Below are 19,594 nucleotides of genomic sequence, written 5' to 3'. Positions count from 1 at the left end.
CGTAACAAATGTTTAAAAACACTAATTATTTCCAGGATTTTGGGATCCTCTGTTTCCTGATACATATTCGTCCACGTTCCAAGATGACTGAAAATTGTACATTCGTACGGCATGCATCGTATAATATAAACAATGCCATATCATAAATAATTTTTAAGTGTAAACAGTATTTTTATAACACTTTGTATTTATAATATTTATTGTTAATCTGTGCTGCGGTAAGGATATGTTCACTCATTGTAGATTTATGAAAGGTATTATGAACATGTAAGATTCGCGCACAAGGAAGAATAAATTCGAAAGAATAATTGTACACTCGTCGTGCAATTTGTTGATTTGAACATAGAGTGATTTATTATATTATAACACATATAGTATTACATTTTGAGTAACATAGTATAGATTTATATAACTATATTATTTCATTTCATATAGACTTATCCCTCTGCATAAAAATATAGAATCTGTTATATGAATTTGTGCTAAAAAAGACCAACGAAACTGATTTTATCTTTTGGTCAAGCAAATTTTCACATCGCGTTCACACTGTACTGAGTTAATTCGAAGCTCATGTCGGAAACTCATGGATACATATACAAAATGAAGAACGTTACAAAGTGAAGAAACATTAACAATTCGTACGTTTAATTTCTCGAATTGTTCAAATTGGAAGCAGTATTGGAAATTAAGGTATTCTATTATAGATTTATACAAAGTCTCGTCTCGAATTCTTTCTTTGTTGTAGCCGATTACTTTAAATTTAATGCATCATTTGTTTTACCGATAGGAATTTTTATGATTTCGTGAATCTTCGATTTGATAAAAATGAAGAGTAACGCCGTAACGTAGAGCACGAAGAAGAACATATTAATTGACAGTAATCGTACTGCACAACGAGAAGGAAGGAACCTTAAAGGTAGCCTGTTCATCCTGCGGGAGGCTGGATCTACAGGATCAACAGGACCACGTTTTTGTTGAAGCAAGTATAGCGTTATCATTTACAACCTGTTATATCGACACGACAACTCGTGCAAACACGTACGCTTATAATTTTCTTTTACATACCACTTAAACATTATCGTCACGATACAATGATTAACATTTCATTCGATGAGCCTGTTCGACACTTCCACATGACATTTAATACATTAACGTTATTTTACGTGGTCGTACATTGATTCATATCTCACACCGATAAAATATTTTTTTTTATAATTTCTCGTCGACATGATAGCAGCACTTAATCGTAAACTTCCGTGAATATTGTGCAGCTCGATCGGTTCTTTCCCGTACGCGTAGAAAACAGATTGACAAATAGCGTTTAATGCTTGTCTTCCTTTACATATAACGGTAAATATTCGAATATTTAACAATAGTATAAAAATTCGGACTTTGATCTCTAAATCTTTGTTCTCAGTACTCGCGTCTTTTAACAGAAAAATCATCTGTTTTCATTCAATCAAGTTTCGCAATTAGGAATAAAACTTCTCAATGAAAGAGAGACACGTATCGAACTGTTAACAGGATACAACTCAACGAATGTGAACTTTCACGCCCTGTACGCTTGATATAGAATTGACTGAGCAGATAGAACTATGTAACGTTAATTACTTTGCAATATATTTCAATACTCTGTTTAAAGCTATTGTAGTAAAGCACGTTAGTGAAGTCGTCTATGAGAGGAAGCAACGGAACTTTCGCTGAAATTATATTCTCGTCTAGATCAAGAGCAACATAAAGTACGTAAAGACTGAGCTACATAATGTGGGATAGTCATCCGTCTTTGCAAAATAATTCTTTGAAAATTCGATTTACGAGGATATGTGCAGTAAAAATGATTCCATCGTTAGCCAATATTTAGAATTCCAACCGCTGCATAGCTCAGTCTTTCGAATCCCTATGCTTGTACTGAAATGTCCAAGTAGGCCGTAGTAAAATTAGACTCGCAAAAATTTCACAGACTGATACTGCTTCTTGAAGTATCTGTTCGGCCATATACAGTTTGTACGTATCATTATTATCACCTTGCGTAGTCAGCGAAATTTTCAAATCAGAATTTATTGACGCACTATGATTTTCGAATGAATACTTGTCCGGAGATTCGCAAAAATCGGATCGTATGGTTCTAAAACGTGTCGGAAGCGTCTCAAAGAAATAACTTACGGAAAATGAAAGATTAACAGTGACTCTAGACTCTTAGATGATTGACTACAAATGTTTGGCCATTTTCATCTCTTGGATATAGACTGCAATTAATACTTTGCCGTTGCTCGCCGCGACTGCAATTTCAGGATCCTGTTCGAATCTCACTGGCCCTCCTTCGTGGAAGTATTGTTTCCTGTGGGAGGAGATTTCTCGGCAGGAAGTGCGGGTAAAGCCTTGAGGATAGCGTGTACTTCTTCCGCCACGGCCATCAGAACGAACTCGAATTGTTGTTTCGTAGCAACCATATCGGGTCTTTGGTCTCTAATATGTTCTAGAGTAGATGCAATATCGATTTCCTTGCCTCCTTTCATCATGCGGTTCAAAACCATGTCGATCAAACAGTAGGTTCCGGTACGACCAACGCCATCACTGCGAATCAATGACACAAATCTATAAATTGCAATTCCTAAAACTTGCAAGGCACGTGTTCTTCAAAACATATTCTACGAAAGAGTATACGACTCTCGGAATTTTAACACTAGGTTTACATCAAAATCCATCTTCGTGGAACTACTCAACAAACTTATTTCCTTAGGTACATGTTATTTAAAAAATGGCTGAAAACTTGGATAGACACATTCCTCTATTTTTATATTGTAATGTAAAATACTCACTTTTAATGCTCCGTAAACCTAGCGTTAAATATCTTTACGTGATAAAAATCACACTTGTACCTCAAATACCGATGCAAAAGGTTCAATAGTTTTTCAAAAGTAAGAATACATTCGACGAGGTCGCTTACCTGCAGTGTACGACTATGGGACAGGACCTGCCTTTGTACGACTTGTTGATTTTGCTGCAACGTACACGATATTAATAGCGTTAATCAATTGTAACTAACGTTTCGTTTGTTTCAGGTACTCACCGACGGAATTCCAGGAGAGCCTTGGTGGAGTAGGGTACGCCGTTCTCGGGCCAAGATAAGAAGTGGAATTGCGTAACTGTTCGTGTCTCGCCGGTGCGTATGTTTTTCAGGTAAAACGAGCGCACCAGGTAATCGTCGCACCAGAAATGCTCGGACACGAGGTGTACTTCGTATATGTGATACAATTCTGATCCTTCCTCCGGCCAGTACCGATGGCACATAGCAACTCCATCTTCGGTTAGCCTGGTCAGCATCACTATCACAACGCTGCCTTGTTCCCAGACCAGTTGCCAGAAATCTGCTGCTGTATGGGGTAAAGGACCTTGCGTGGCAATGTAGGCCGGGTTCCTTGGGTCGAGGTCCGTCTGAAAATTTCCCGTGTACTCGAATCATCGTCGCACAACGTTATCGATCATCGAGAAAGCTAGTCGTATGGTCCATCCGAAAGCATTCTTGTGCACGGCCTGGGAGTCTTTCCGTTATGCGGGTAGTCTAACGATTGCACAGTGTATTAATCACTATCGATGTTCAGGCAAGAGTCAAAAGCGACTCGATGTGATTTCAGCTGTTGCATACAATAGTGCCACGCTTCGTGTATACCTCGAATTGATAAAATGCGGATGTAAATCGGTAAACAATCTCGATGCTTAAACGTTGTTACAAAATAGTATAGAGGTCCTGTTTAGAAACGTCTACCAGGTCAGTGCAAAAGTTCGTACGCGATTTTTTATTAAAATACAACAAGAAATCGGGCACGAACGTATCCACTGACCTAACGCTAATTTAAATCCACATTTTACGCGCATTGTACATTTTCAGTGAGTACACCGCTTGCCTATTGACCTACAGTCACTCAGGCAAGGCGTCATCAAAGCGTCGTGTACTTCGTCATGCCTGAATGTACAATGTTGCAGCAATGCAATGATACGTCTACCAAAAGCGTTTTCGTGGGAAGCATTGCCGCATCATCAAACTGCATGCTTGTCGCCTGACTTACCGATTTCTATTTTTGGTTCCGTTACGGTAAAAACGACGTATAGAATTATTATGTGTAGACCATGATAGAACAGATCGATTCTAAGTCAGCGTTTTCCGGGAAGGAAATTCTGACCGACGGGGCAGAGAACGGTACTTACAATCGTGGAGGCGTTTATGTAGTCGGAATTGTTGGCGTTAGCGAGATCGTTTAGTATAACCCTGGAGTGATCGTAGGGGAGCGGAGTGCCTGGACGATTGCATTTCGCGTTCTGCTCGCTCTTGGCAACCTCGGTCGAGCCAGGATAGTGAACCCGCAATACTTCCCATTCTTGATTCAGACGGTCTTTGTTCTTCAGATGGTCTTCCATGTAACGCTGAAAAATCATACAAAATTTACAGTCAGTCACATAAACGAGGCTACGCACGTTCAACCAGAATAACTTCCTTATTAACGGACCAAACTATTTCAGTTTTTCTGTATTTTTTTTCAGTATTTCCAACTTACGAGAACTATCTGTCCGGTTGCTATGTCCATATTAGAAGAAGCCGGCTCGTCTCCCCACGAAGATGTGCTGGATCGATTCGACGGTAAATTATTGGATTCGCTTTCAAGAGAGATCTTTGCAGTAAAAGGTGACTCGATCTTATGGGTGGGCTGCTTCGCTTGCATCCGAGCTCTGCACAAGTCCTGATAGTCCTTGGAAGCCTCTGGATCAGGAGTAGCTAATCCAGCCAGCTTAGCGCGAGATTTAGCATGCCGACGAGCAATTAGTAACGTAACTACAGCAGCTGCACCGGCAGCTGCAACCCCTGCAGCCACTAGTGCACCAAACACGCTCGAATTCATCTCGGGTGCCCTAACTACTTCTAGCGTGGCTGGGAGCTTCACCTACAAACAATTTATCTTCGTTATCTCTGATGGAATCTTATCCATTGAATTATAGATATGTCCTAGACAGACTGCGGATTTTTACGCAAAATAAGAATGTTCGAAATCGATTGTAAGCCACAGAAATTAGATAGAAATGAAATTTTTCCTTTAATAATTTTGTCAAGTCTCAAGTGGTGTGACAATGTTCTTAAAACATTTTCAAGTCTTCACCGTTTTGCATTTCGTTTTTGTTATAAATGCATAAAATCCGCAGTCCAGTCACAAATAATTTCGATTTCTCTCGAGTCTCTCTTGTTAGAGAGTCTCAAGTTTTTCGCTCTTGTTAGTTAACGAGATAATGGAAATTGTTTTAAGATGAACCTTGTCACCTATGCCTGCACGCGTCACATCAACACCCAAGGACTCCTTTAGCTTGCCTCGTATGCCGTCTGAAAGTACAATTTGGTTCGTTAACACGGATCGCTAGAAGTGACTGTTTCACGTTACTTTGTAGAAACAACAGGAACGTGTCGAAATTTTTAGCCATCTTTTGAAATAATATATGTCGACGAATAATTTCGACGCGGTCCTGCGAACCTAGTGTTGGTTTCGTTAGGTTTTATAAGTCTCGTCCCTAGCGAAAGTATGTACTTATTTGATCAAGGACATCCGTAGCATTGTAATTTTTATTATTCTTGACCACTCGGAACGTCACTTCTGCACGACCGACTCGAGTAGCCTTCAGGGACCCCGGCGACAGTTCCAACAGCCTGGTCACCTGTAAATTCGACGATTCTTTCATTTGCATCTTTGTGGGGATGTTGGTCGTAGGGTTAAAAAGTTTGAGCGGACCTCCTGGACAACATGTTCACCATCTGCCCATTTGTTAAAGGGCTGCACGAACTCCACGTACACGTAATCTAAATCGACATTGGATGTTGAAGAACTGTCTCTTTCCGACTGTCTCTTCAGACTGTCGACCACCATTTCTTTCTTCACAAAGGGTCCAAATAACTCTTCATTCTGGAACGTTAAATCGACCATCTGAACCATTTGTACAATTATCAGACTGTGGATCTTTATTCGAAATGAACATATGGAGCCAAGCAACAAAATTCTTTCCTTCTTTAATAACTTTAGCTCTTCTTTGGGCAGTCAATAATTATTAGACTGCGGATTTTAAGTTATAGTTAAGTTATAGTATAGTATAGTTTAGTTTAGTAGTTCTAGTTTTAAGTTATAATTAAGTGCTGCTTACGTCTTGCTCCGTTTCGCTGGAATCAGTTTCGCGGTTCTCCTTCTCCTCGCCTGGAAGTAAATGTACATTTGAGAAATTATTGCTACACGTTGCAAATATGTAATCTATAACTGATTAGTCTTCCAGTGGCTCGAATACTATCGAAGACACATACTCTTGTATGTCGAGAACTTGTTCGTCGAGAAAGGTGGTCCGGGCTTCTTCACGTCTAAACGTTCCCTCCTTTTGAAGCCAGCCAATTCTTGTCTCCAGATGTACTCGTTCAGGTCGTTATCGAGCAGAGTGTCGTAAGCATTTTCTGCAAAATCATTCGGAGTGAATTTTCCAAACTGCAACAATCCCAGGAGTCATTTTACCTTCCGCGTCCGAATCCGTTTTGTCATTACTAGGCTGCACAAGTCCTCCCTCGGTGTAAATAGCGTTCTCCAACGAGGACGTGTCCCTTCTCGGCATCTCGATCTCTTCGTTGATGTCCTCGTAATCCTCGCCGTCGTAATCGTTGCTCTTCGAGTTGCGTTTCACGTTTTCCAACAGGAGTTCACCCTTGTTCGCAAAATGCGGGAATTTCCTGGGATGCTTGTACTTCTTGGAGAAAGCCTTCTCGTACTCAACGTCGACGTCGACGTCATCGTCCGTTTCTTTCCTATTGTAATAATTTGGAGGCTTGCTGATTAAAAATTCCAACTCCTCGACGGGCACGGTATCAGCGTTGCTTAGATCTGGCTGATCAGGGTAAGCCTTCGCTTCTTCGCTCAGAGCGTATTTTATGGATTCGATGGCGTTGTCATTGTGATTTCTGGCGTTGTACGGTTGCCGTCTGGTCCGGTACAGTTTCTCGTTGATCCCTTCGAAGTTTTTCTGCCGGATCGTGTTCTCACGATCCTCGTAGTTCTCCTCGTTGGTGAAGGGGTTCTCCTTGTAAAGGCCCAGGGTGTACCTTGGCTCGTACAGTCTCGGAAACTCTCTGGTCGTCTGATCCTTGTACGACGATCGCGGAAATTCTTCGTTGTAGAGCGTGCCTCGAGCATACTGTTCGTGGGTCCCCGGCGGATAGAATAACTCATTAGCGTACTGGGTTCGGGAATTTCCGTTGTTCGGCGTGAACTTCACTATGGCTATCGCAGGTACCTACAAAATTCGGTAGTTCAGAGGCTGCACTTCTCAAGGCCAGAGAATATCGGTACTCCTTATCAAACTTATTTAAAAAAGAAACACGTTTCCTTTTCCTTTATTAACAATAGGTTTGCGGAGGACTGAAGCTATTTTATCTCTCTTGTAATATATACCCAAAGAAATAAATTTGTTGAATAATTCCTCGCCTTTATAATCTCGATAATCGTAAATTAGAATTAGGTCCCGTAATCCTAGCGTTAAGAAGTGGACAAACATTGGCCTAATTGTATTACTCACTCTAGTCTGGTCGGCCCGGTTATCGTCCTCGAAATGCGTGATCTGCCGCAGATGCTGACACTGTCCGAAATCGTAATTTTCCCTGAAAAGCGGAACACTTGTACCAATGTTTACCAGCTAATTTAATCCTTCTGTCAATAACCGAGTATCCACTTTGAATTTCCTTTTTTGACTTTAATCATCTTGTTGGCAAACGCCAACATTATTGTCGATTTTTGGATGATCAATATGCATCGAAACTATAAAGCGTAACGTGCTTGAATATCGTAAAAATTTTTGGTTATTGACACAAGCGATGGTAGAGTGGATAAAAGAATTTTAATCTGTCCCTGGCAATTGATAATTTTCGTTAGAAAATTTTCCAACGATGGAGACTTGAGTCTGTGGTACTTTTGCTATAGTTTCAATGCAACAATTGTACCGTACCGGTGACGCAGATTGTACAAAGATGTTCCCATAACGCATTGTGTGTACGGGTGCGACCATTTGTAGCCGTCGATCTGCAGCCTCTCTAATTGCTGTCTCAGCAGCTCGAGTTCGTCGATATCGAAGTCGTACCTGTTTCGAAACAGAAATGAACAGTGTCGATGATAAAGTAGTTCTATTTCGGAATCGTATACACAAGGAACGACCCACTTCCAGCCGTACAACTTTACTACTTTCCGGTCGAATAGTAGTAGTAAGACCGGTTTATGGTCAGACAGTAAAGCTAAACGAGTACTGGTCGCGAGAAGTTACGTCAATTATCGAACCTCTTTGTACACTTTCTCATTTAAACCATTTAAATTGAATGGACTTACAAAAAAGACACCTGTCCGATTAAAGTCCACTGTTTTCGCTATATTTGCAAGTTAACCTAAACGAACACTTACTGGTAGTAGTCGTCCTCGCTCAAGTCGCCGTACAGTGGTAGACACCTGCCGAATGCCAAATCTGAAACGGCGAGTCAGCGATCATTCTACAATTTTCAGAAATGTGTACAAATTAACACTTTGCCTACCGGGGACCGCTTAATAATCACTTGAAAATCAATCACTCACAATTGTGGGCTTTGTAACCCTAGATGACTAAACTATTGTGTGTGGAAATGGGGCCAAATAAAATCGTGAATATAATCGGACTCTATTTACAATAACGACAAAACCATTTTGTCTTTCAAGAAAACAAGATACACGAAATGAAACAATTTTGCTTGTTACTGAATTCAGTAATTGAGAGATTCAAATGTTCACCATTTTTACGAAACATTAGTCATTCGGGTTAATACATTTTTCTTGTGAAAATTGCTAAGCTTGACTCAGAACCTTCTCTCAATGGTACAGTCATTAAACAATCTGTTCCCAGGATAGACAAAGTGTTAAGAGATAAGTGAAAATGAATGATTGTTCACCGTTGTAACAGGTTTCCGTTCGAGGGTTGCAGAGGCTCTTGCTAAACAGACACCCTGAAACACATTTTGCTATTAAAATCATTAATTACACACTCGTCGCTTCAGCCCTCGCGCGTCGTCATTTGTTCAATTGAAAGAAAAGAGTCTTTCTACTCGATTATAACGAGACTGCGGAGACTGCTAATTTTTATGCGTTTATAACAAAAAACGGTCAGATGTAATTTGAAACAGTGAAAATGCTATTGCATTCTTTTTAACCTATTGAACGTGTTAAAAAGGAACAGAATATCCTATTTCGCTTCAGTTTGTTGGAATTCAGGTAAAAAGAGCTTTAATTTTGCTTAAAGATCAGCAGTCTAATTATAACACCTACGAAACGACAGCGTACGCTATAATTGGGAACGAGGGAATAGTGCACGAGGGTTGGAATGATTTTTGCAAGCTCGGTGCGTCGAGTTTGTCACGTTTGAACTTTCGGAGAGACCATCGGAAGCCTCGAGGATTCGAAAGCGTGATTGATCGAGCCAGAAATCAATCTTCCACGCTTTCGCCTTTATCCGATTGAAAACGAAATCGTGTTCCGGGACGAGAAAATGCCCGGTCGTTTCTTTTGTTCCTGGCGGATTGACGTAAACTCTCCTGCGTCATAATCATCCGGCCGGATGCGCTGTGCTATGTTTGCCGTGGTTCTGCGATGTATCCGACTAATTAGAGCGTCCGACGTCCGCTCTCATTTCGCAGCAACACGTTCGATCCTCGCCAAGAACTCGAACAATTATAACGATAACACTCCGGGAACCGGAAGTTTATGCCACTTTTCTAGGACGAAACGCAGATAACCCTGCTGCCGTGAAACGTCCACGCCACGTAATTCAATCTGTGACAATTAGTCTGCGGACCTTTGCGTACTTGTTTCAATATAATAATAATATTGCTTTATTCATCCTTACAGCCAAGAATTGGGCTCGGTTTACAATATCCTATACTTACAACAAAATAAAACTTATCCACGCATTCTCTCCCTTTCTCTCTCTGACTCACTCATCCCTACACTGGCCACTCTACTACTTGCTTCAATATATTTTTATTTTATTTTCACTTGAACGAACCTTCCTACAAACTAACGGGGTGCGTTAGTTGTTCCTGTTGGACATTATTTATTTATTCCGGCAGACATTAGACATATATCTTTGTATTCCCGTTTCATTTTTTGCCATTATTTAAAAAGTTATACATTACTGTACGTTATGTTTGTGTTTGTGTCGTGTTGCGATTGGACATTATTGGAATCCCGTTTGTTCCGGTGGGTTTCCATGTTTGTCGAACCGGTTTTTATGAGCCTCGAATCGAAACAACGGAAGCGCTCGCCGAGAATTGTTTAGAAAACGCGTCGCGCCGGGAGCGGTCCGGCATTTACATCTCTCGGAGTCGCGCAAATGATTTTACTCGCGAAACGAATCTGTAATTTCCTCCCCTGATAAAATCGTGTTAGTGTCGAGATGGTGTAACTGCCTGCCGGTGTTCCATTTCCTCTAACCTTCACTCCCGAGCGGAACATTACGGAAAATGTCGCCGTGGTTACACCTTTCGGCATCGTTCAGTAACACGTTACTCTTCCTCCGATTCGGAATGAAACGCATTTTCTACGTTTTAAATTACCAATTTCCCGAAAGCTGTGTTTCTTTCTTTCATCGCGAGGCACGACGTTACATGGAATATACAGTCAATCCCATAAGTATTCGTACGCTCTTAAAAATCGCATAACTTTGTCAATATTGGACTATACCACTTGACTTTTTGGGAAGTTAAAACAATTGGATCACTACATGAAGCGAAAAATTTTTTTTACAAAAATTGCAATTGCTCGAAAGTGCAGAGAAAATACTAAAAGTTGTAGTTTGCAACTTTTTTATGTGGACTTACATTGAGAATGTAGAAAGTACGATTTGTAGATCTGTATGAATTATACATGTTCTGAGAATTTCATGAAAATCGGCCGCAATGAGCTGCAGATGTTCCAAAATGATCACATAAGGGCGAAATTCCCTGAGAATATTTAGAGACCGATTTAAATGAAATATTCAGAATACGTATAATTGATACAGATGTACAAAACGTACTTTCTAAATTTTTAATATAAGCCCGCATAAAAAAGTTGCAAAATACAACTTTTAGTACTTTCTCTGTAATTTCGACCAATTGGAATTTTAATCAAACATTTTTCTCACGTTATGTAGTGATCCAATTACTGTAACTTCTCAAAAAAATTCAACTAGTGCAGTCCAATATTGACAAAGTTATGCGATTTTTAAGAGCGTACGAATACTTATGAGACTGACTGTATATTTTCAGGGCAATTTGTTTTGACAGCGACCCACCGAGAGCGGAATTGAAAGACGGAAAGAAAGCGCCGACGGAATATCAGGAAAATTCCAGCTCTCCCCGTATCTCGCATTCCAGAGCTTGATGTTTACCTGCAAAACCGGATTTCAATTCATCGCGACGAGCGTATTTGCAAAAATCACATTTTTCCGGTTATATCCCCGTAAAATTGAAATAGGCAACGTTGTCGCCGTAACTTTCAATTAACATCGAATTATCACGAGGAACGAATTACGCCGTTGCCCTGCCCACGTTTACAAATATTGCAAGCAAGTGGAAATGGCACGTGATGGCCAGACACGCCAGGAGAACGTTCGAGTGCAGGCGTACGGGACTTCCCAGCGCTGTTTGTTCTGAAGCTAAACTCTCCACTGAAAACATTTGTTCAGTCGACGCCGGACCGGCGAACGTCAAGAACATTCTAAAAATCTTTTCAGCGAAGGACGAGCGTAGCAGCGACAGCGTTCGTCTCATTTAGTTAACACGGAGCGCGACGGTTAATGAGACAGTTAAAGACAACTTAAACCGACATTTTTCTCTGCTCATCCTTCGTTAATGTTCGTGGATCGTTGCAATTCACATCAATCTAAACGGATGCAGGGCACAAATGATTGATACGACCAGCATCGGTGGCGATAAAATGACTAATTTTATTCCTGTGGCTGGTCACGCGTTGATAAACTGTTTTTAATCGCGCAGTCGAGCGATCCAATTTATTCGTTGAGTAGACTGCGTATGCGTTTATCGGTCCAGAAAATTTTCAAAAAATGCTGTAACATAAAATCCCACAGAATTTAGTACGATTTTTATTCGTGTCCGATCTACAAGGGTCGCTACTACTGAAACTCAGAATTTATTCGTTTCCGCTTTCCTAAAGTTTGCCGACAAAAGTTGAAAGTTGCATAAACCGCAGGGATCGTGCTATCAAAAAATGTTTAAACAAAAGTTGTCCTGCAAATTATATTTTTACAGGCCGACCAGTGAGAAGAGTTGTCCAGACAAATTAATTTTTGTTTCGGCAGCACGACGAAGAAAATGTAATTTCCGCGAAGGAGAACTTGGGGATGGAAGACACACGTTTTCCGGTAAAGGAGGTTACTCGTTAACTGTGTATAAATTTGTCGCGCCATGATGTTTCCCCGTCTTCTTGATAATGATCCAGTTCGTTTTCAGACGGAGCAGAGCCGGGAACGGAGGAAGAGAAGAAATATGTTGTGTAGCGGGTAGCGAATAAAAGCGGGATCAGGAGGAGAATCGACGACAAGGGACCCTCGAGTAGGCAAACTGGGTAGGTGGATTGAGAGATCCCGGACAGAGGGGAGGATCCGAAGCGGGTTTGCAAAGGTGGCGGTCGCGTGGGATGCGCGGCTCGATGAAACGCGTGGGCGGTGATCAAACGAAACGTGTGTCTCGCCCCGTTTCCCACACCCGTGAGGAACCTCGAAATTCTCAAGGCCGTCGGGGATCACGGCGATCCCGATCCCGTTTCAACCGCGAGATCTCCGAGCCTCGGATTATCAATATCCGCAAATCTGTACGTGAAATATTCAACGTCGAACTTCCAACCCGTGCCGAACTCGTTAAACATTTACGCCACCCACACGGTCACGGAAGACGGCGGATAATTATCGCAATGGCTCGTATCTCGTTCTAACTGCTTTACCGTGAACATTTTTACTTGCTCCGTTTCCAACCCTTTATGAGGAAAAACTTTCGAGAAGCGAGTAACGCCTCAAAGAAAATATAAAATGTTATAACGTTGGAAATGATTATTTGAACGGGATTCGGCCTGAACTTTTTATTGACACAAATTTATGAAAGGAAAATGTTTGATTTCGTAAGTACCATTACCCGTAGTGAATTTCTTGCTTTCAGATTGTTTATTACGATTAATGGTATTTTTATTTTATTCTGAACGAGTCCTGCAGTAGAGGAGAGAAAATAACAAATCAGCTTATGCAAATCAAGATCCGCTTGTAAGGATAAAAGAAAAAGACCACGGTCTATTTAAGAAACTATAATTTAGACCAACAATTACAATTTCCAGCAGTTGAACGATTTAAAAAATGCCTGGTCCAACGGCAACAGAGAAGCTGAAGAATGCAGGCAGATCATTCTTGTCTCCGGAACGGCGCATTTCGCCTAAACTCGTCGACGAAGTAGAAAAGTACCGACAGGATGAGAAAGCGTTTTGCTTCCACGTGCGCCGCAAAAGTACAAGGGTGAGAGCGAATCGATAGCGACTCGAAATTTTCAATGGCCACGCCGACCTGGCAGAAGAATGGAGGAGGATATGGAAAGGACGATTGTTTCTCGGCCGCATGGTGCAACGAAGCAATCTTTTCCCGGATCTCCCGCGCGGCTCCGAAGGGCACTGGCAACCCGCTAATTGCATTCACGGTGCATGCGATTCAACAGGGTCGAATAGAAACCGAAGGATTAACGAAGTTCAACAGAGACTTCACCTTTTGCATTTTTACGTTCGCCGATGTACGTTCGTGGGCGGCGCTATTTTTCATTCAAACCTGAAACCCAATTACTATGACGGGAGAGGGAAGAGTATTGTGTTGCGCTCGATGTCCTTGAAAAGGCAGTGTACGTGTCATCCATTTTTCACCGAGTTTTTCTACTGTTTTCTACAGTTTCTCTCTCTCTCTCTTAGGCGGTGTCCACATTGAAACAACATCGAGCAACTTTCGGTTGACGTTGAAAGAGCTTTTACCGGATGAAAGACGAAAAAGGCAACAAGAGGCGAGAGAAAGTTGCTGTCGATGTTGCTTCAGCGTGGAATACAGCCTCGGCGAGCAACAGGGGAAAACGGAGAACCCTTTCGATCGGATAAATATTGCGCGTTTCGGTTAATTGAGTTAAATCGATCCGCCCCGAGCAAAATTCACCGGGGCCAGGCCAGTTTACTTTTCCTCGTGCCGCTCGCTCGGACGTGTTAATCGATAATTACGTTGCTCACGCACGGCGGATCGGTCTCCTCGCGATACACACAACGCACGCTCGCATTCGCAAAAGCGAAAATGCCGAAGTTGAGACCACCTACGGATCGTCGACGCTATTTTTAACCCGATTGTTCCAGGGGACATTTTCATTGATAAGAAATCGCTCGCGGTCTGCTAAAGATATCCCCCTTAAAAATAAGAATCGCACGCGTAGCAACGTCGAAACAAAACACAATAGGGCAAAGTTCACCTGCGAAGAAGCTTCTTCTAATCTTTCTCTTCTCTTCCGACCGAAACGCTTTCCGATAACTGCTGCAATTATTGGCAACTCGGCGAATAGCTACATAGTGGATTCCGCTCGTTGTTAAATTTTTTACCTGCACTTTTCAGCGGATTGGTAACAATGTAACTCGCTTGAAAATCAAATAAGGCGAATGTTTCTACTACTTTGTTCATTAAAGTTCTGCGGAAAAGATGCAAGACATTTAAAGAATTTAAAAACGTTGTTGTACTTTAACTCATTAACATCATTAGCAGACGTTTACGGGGCTCCTGCATCTTGTGGTTAACGTAGACAATTTTTGTTTCGCAGAAAAATCCGCAGTCTACCGATTCTACGGCAAGTTTCCCGAGTTTTTTGTTCAGTATCGATCATCGGACGATTCCCGGTGCCATTTTCGGGACGTTCCGACGTCCACCGGAAATCCCCATCGGCGGAAACGTTTTTCAACGCTGACGGAAGGGGCGAGGACGTGCTGACCGGAAAAATGGAAGGCTCGTGAAGAAATTGATCCCCGGGGGTGGGGGGAGAGGGATGAAAGCGCATCCCCATGCAGCCGAATCGACAGGCACGAAATCAACGGGCAGGAATTTCATTTATCCGGTTTACGTTCCGATCCTGCATTGCAATCTTGCTGCAGGACCTTCGACTTCGTCCGCGAGGCTTCCCGAGTCCTCCATTTTCATCATTGTATTCTATTTGTATCGAGTCGCATCTTCGTTCATGCTACGTGGCTGCGTGAAGCTTCAAATTAAACAGATCTGACCATCGCAACTACGTTTATCTCTTTGCGACCGGAAATGCATACATGCAGACTCTCCAAAGTGTTAAAGTGAACGAATATTTCATAAAATTGCAAATAATTTTCGAAAAGATTGGAATTATGTACATGGAGATCTGAAAAAAGAACTGTATTTTCCAATGCTCGGTACCGGCATTTGTTTCGTTGCACAGATTTATGGTTAAAATGTTTTATTAAATGCAACGCAGCTCCCTTGTGAAATATTGAAACAATTCAGCAGGAGAATCTATCTCCGGACGTGTTAAATGGACGAGTAATTAATTAAGCAATTAATTAATAGATAAGCGTATTAGTAGACAAGGAATTCATTTCGTAGATACTATGGGGTTGTCCCCGAGCTAAGATAATTAACACTAGGTTTACGGGACCCGTCAAAATGACAGGTTCTAATATTTTTCATTTACGATTATTGAGATTTCGAAGATCCATCTACGTGGATTTACTCAACAAACTTATTTCCTTAGGTATATATTATTTAAAAAATGGCTGAAAACTTGGATGGACACATTCTTCTTATTTTTATAAAGTAATGTAAAATACTCATTTTGAATGCTCCGTAAACCTAGCGTTAAAGGAAAAGAAGCAGTTCCGGTCTGATGAAAATATATTGTTGCATCGGTTTCCGTATCAGTCTGATAAGAACTTGTTTTGTTGGTTTACGTACCAGTCTGTTAAAAATGCGTCAATCGCGAAGCTAAATAATGCATTCTAGATCTTACTTCCGCAACGAGGGAACGACGTGAAAATATTGATTCTCGTGAATGCAAATGCCGACAGGTGGACGCGTAGAGGGGTGAAAGAAAAAATTCTTTGGTATTTTACTGCTGATTCCGAGTACGTTCGAGGATCGGTGAAGCGATTCCGAGGGTCCTCCTCGATCCGAACGAAGAGGTTCTTTATCCGCGCTGGCGGAACGATGGTGAATCGTACTCACCGACATTACCGTCGCCCAGAATAACGTGATGGAAAATAAAGAGCACCAGCAGCTCCGATCGCCCTCGCCACCACCGTTTACGGCCCATAGATGTTCCTAGAAGTGTGCATCTAATTTACTGTCTGCGTAGATAAAGCAACGGGATAATGTCGATCCACTCTCACTCTCTCACTCTCTCTCTCACTCTCTCCTACTTCTAACAATCCACTTCGGTGTGAAACGCGCCACCCGACGGCTGAGAACACGATATAAAACACATGCATTATTGTTTCCAAGCAGATAATCCTCGTACCGCGTCCAAACTCGCGTTCCACGCCACTTTTGCCCGAATTCCGAGCAAATTAAGTAAATTCTCGCGCCCCTTGTGTACTCTGGCAACACCAGGGAAAATTGGTTCCCTACATCGTGATTAAATTGAGTCTTTACGCGAGCCCCCGCATTCCGCGGATTATTTCATGAAAATCGGAATAAGGGGGAAATTTATCTCCGTCCCGAATTGAAATAGGGACACTGTTGTACTCTAGAATGAAAAATGCCGGAAGCGAGTGAAATTCGCTCAAATCATTTCGCTCGGGAATAATAGTTTCAGAAGAATGGATGTCGCGTTTGTCTTTCTTTTTTTTTCGGATGCATTCGTCGAGGAAAAACGACGAGGAATCGAGAAATACGCGCGGAAATATTTAATCCGATGATCGGAACATCGTTAGCAGCGCTGGCAACAGTAATTATATGCAAATGCAGCCCCTTTCTCCTTCGCATAATCAGATCGAGACAACTTGTTGCGTATAGTTATATAAGAGCTCGTTGAAGGAACTTGAGGGGACGGAGTCGTCATTTAATACTTCGACAGCTTCGATAAATTATCCTGCGAATAAATCTGCGTCGAGTGCAGACCGATTTTTCCGAATGATTACAAAAGACTCTGTCATTTCACACGAACGTAATTCCGCTCCGTCTTTTCCGATTGAAAACGGGAGATTCGACGCCGAGATTGTCATTAATTTTTTCCTGAGACCGTGATCATTCTCGTCTATCCTACTGGAGCCGAGGCCACGAGTCGAGAACACAACCTTCTCCATCGTGGAAACTCTTTTTCATTAGAAGTTCATAAGCAGTTTCAGATATTCTATTTCGCGTTCTTTCAAGTGTCGAGCCAATTTGCATTGCAAATCGGTCCACATGAATGTCCGCAATCTGTTTTATTCGCCGTCACGCCGAGCTTCTAACACTCGCGTTGCCAGTCGGGAATTTTCCAGGCTGGTTGCCACCCGAGCATCTTTTCATCTTAGCATCTTCATAAAGATGTTCGCTGTCCTATTTACACATGATTCTCGGAAATCTTTAAACATGATTTTCGTATTACGAATTACAGTTTGCAAAATTAAAGTCAACTGCAAGTCGTTGGAAATCTATCGATATATTTGCGATAAAAACGCGCTCCAAATCGTCTCTGCATATTTTCTATTCGTCTTAAAAATGCAAGAAATGCATATTTTAAATGCCCATTCGAATAAATATTAATGTCAAAGAGTTTCAGTTAAAGTTAATTGTAATAGACAATGCGACAATATATTTGCGATAAAAACGTGCTCCAAATCGTCTCTGTATATTTTCTATTCGTCTTAAAAATGCAAGAAATGCATATTCTAAATGCCCATTTAAATAAAATTAATGTCAAAGAGTTTCAGTTAAAGTTAATTGCAATAGACAATGCGACAATATATTTGCGATAAAAACGCGCTCCAAATCGTCTCTGCATATTTTCTATTCGTCTTAAAAATGCAAGAAATGCATATTTTAAATGCCCATTCGAATAAATATTAATGTCAAAGAGTTTCAGTTAAAGTTAATTGCAATAGACAATGCGTCAATATATTTGCGATAAAAACGCGCTCCAAATCGTCTCTGTATATTTTCTATTCGTCTTAAAAATGCAAGAAATGCATATTTTAAATGCCCATTTAAATAAAATTAATGTCAAAGAGTTTCAGTTAAAGTTAATTTCAAGAATAGACAATGCGTCAATATATTTGCGATAAAAACGCGCTCCAAATCGTCTCTGCATATTTTCTATTCGTCTTAAAAATACAAGAAATGCATATTCTAAATGCCCATTTAAATAAATTTAATGTCAAAGAGTTTCAGTTAAAGTTAATTGCAATACAGAATGCGTCAATACATTTGCGATAAGAGTGCCCTTTAAATCCTACCTTTTTCGTCTGACGAATGCAACACGTATCAGCGGAAGTTGAAGGGGTGTTCGAACCCGAGTCCATTTGAATAAACGTATTGTCAAAGAATCGAATAGAAATACAGTACGGATCGGTTCTAAATTGATCGGATAATGTTCGTTTGACCGGGCAGTACGAGGTCCCCTGCCTCGAGCAATAGTTGCAGAAACAGGCACCACAGGTGGTAACATAAGGACGAAATCGGCCGGGCGCGCACGGATCTGTTAATAGCATCGAATGCTCGATAAATTCTATCGGTTCTCAAAGACACGGCGCATCGATGATCCGCGGCGATACATCCCCGATACTAATTACCACAATAATTCAATCAATCCCGTGGATAGAGTGTAACGGACAGGGAACGGTGGTGCAAAGGGTGCGGTACGCAAAGGGCACGGCTTTGCGTAACAATATAAGCCGTCGGATTTACGCAACCCCGATTCTGTGCTGGCATAGCCGAGAAACACGCGACAAAGCGGACCGAATAAACCGCAACACTGCGGAATCTGATCCCGTGTACCATCCCCGAACCCTGAACAACTAACCTGTCCCCTGAGAAAGCCTGATTATTTCCGGAAACCTGCCCGTGGCAATCAATCGCGCTCTGAACCCTTTAAAAATCAATTTAAAGAGAGGAAACCTTTTGGAAACTGCAACAGAAACGAAAAGAAGGGAAGGTAATCGAATGATTCCGGGGTCGAAACGTATGGAACGGGTGTACGATTGCACAGTCCCGAAGCATCAGGTTGTAGTCACGCTCTCTCTCTCTCTCTCTCTCTCTCTTTCCCTTCCCACCCGTGTCTCTCTCACTCTTTTCTCATTCTCTCTCGCTTTCATGAACCTGCGTGACGCTTGTTAGCAGCGCCACTCGGAAGACTCCATGGTCCTAGGTACGTACCTGGGCGTGACACGTCGTCGATTCCTCAATTTTAATGCATTCCGGCCTTCTCGAAGCAGCGTCGATTTGTTCAATTGCGGATATGCTCGATGACTCGTCGGGGATCGGATCCCTTAGATCATTTCCCACGGTGCACGTC

General features: G+C 41.7%; 2 protein-coding genes and 2 long non-coding RNA genes across 6 annotated transcripts in view; 3 read left to right on the top strand and 1 right to left on the bottom strand.

Moving 5' to 3' along the window:
• LOC143359723 (uncharacterized) overlaps positions 1-2,309 on the top strand; it is a 6,827-nt gene extending 4,518 nt beyond the window's left edge. Inside the window, exon 7 of the mRNA XM_076797877.1 lies at positions 36-2,309. Within this exon, the coding sequence (XP_076653992.1) occupies positions 36-91 (56 nt within the window). The 3' untranslated portion in view covers positions 92-2,309. The remainder of the gene's footprint in view (positions 1-35) is intronic.
• Positions 323-19,594, bottom strand: Ia-2 (tyrosine phosphatase IA-2). The gene is made up of 17 exons (XM_076797875.1): positions 19,456-19,594; positions 16,327-16,422; positions 8,978-9,031; positions 8,460-8,520; positions 8,014-8,145; positions 7,588-7,669; positions 6,534-7,305; positions 6,332-6,475; positions 6,178-6,227; positions 5,772-5,942; positions 5,571-5,697; positions 5,301-5,368; positions 4,554-4,937; positions 4,207-4,422; positions 3,071-3,435; positions 2,948-3,001; positions 323-2,574 (listed from the first exon to the last, which is right to left on the bottom strand). Exons 2-17 carry the CDS (start codon positions 16,412-16,414, stop codon positions 2,307-2,309), a joined length of 3,036 nt encoding a protein of 1,011 aa, XP_076653990.1. The 5' UTR covers positions 16,415-16,422; positions 19,456-19,594; the 3' UTR covers positions 323-2,306.
• Positions 12,277-12,647, top strand: LOC143360074 (uncharacterized). The gene is made up of 2 exons (XR_013083208.1): positions 12,277-12,453; positions 12,533-12,647. It is a non-coding gene; the product is annotated as an uncharacterized LOC143360074 (long non-coding RNA).
• Positions 12,348-15,475, top strand: LOC143360073 (uncharacterized). Of its 3 annotated transcripts, none has more exons than XR_013083205.1 (2): positions 13,377-13,954; positions 14,903-15,475. It is a non-coding gene; the product is annotated as an uncharacterized LOC143360073 (long non-coding RNA). The 3 variants fall into 2 exon arrangements; XR_013083207.1 differs by lacking the exon at positions 13,377-13,954 and adding an exon at positions 12,348-12,647.

Source organism: Halictus rubicundus, chromosome 12, assembly GCF_050948215.1.
Source record: "Halictus rubicundus isolate RS-2024b chromosome 12, iyHalRubi1_principal, whole genome shotgun sequence".
Lineage (NCBI taxonomy): Eukaryota > Metazoa > Arthropoda > Insecta > Hymenoptera > Halictidae > Halictus > Halictus rubicundus.
This window is presented reverse-complemented; position numbering and strand designations above follow the sequence as displayed.

Excerpts from the sequence above, each read along its gene's own strand:
- Ia-2 (XM_076797875.1), bottom strand. The coding sequence starts at position 16,414 with ATGGGCCGTAAACGGTGGTGGCGAGGGCGATCGGAGCTGCTGGTGCTC. Across the intron at positions 8,146-8,459 it reads AGCGAGGACGACTACTACCA|GTACGACTTCGATATCGACG; the intron begins GTAAGTGTTCGT and ends GTTTCGAAACAG. Across the intron at positions 2,575-2,947 it reads CCCATAGTCGTACACTGCAG|TGATGGCGTTGGTCGTACCG; the intron begins GTAAGCGACCTC and ends ATTGATTCGCAG.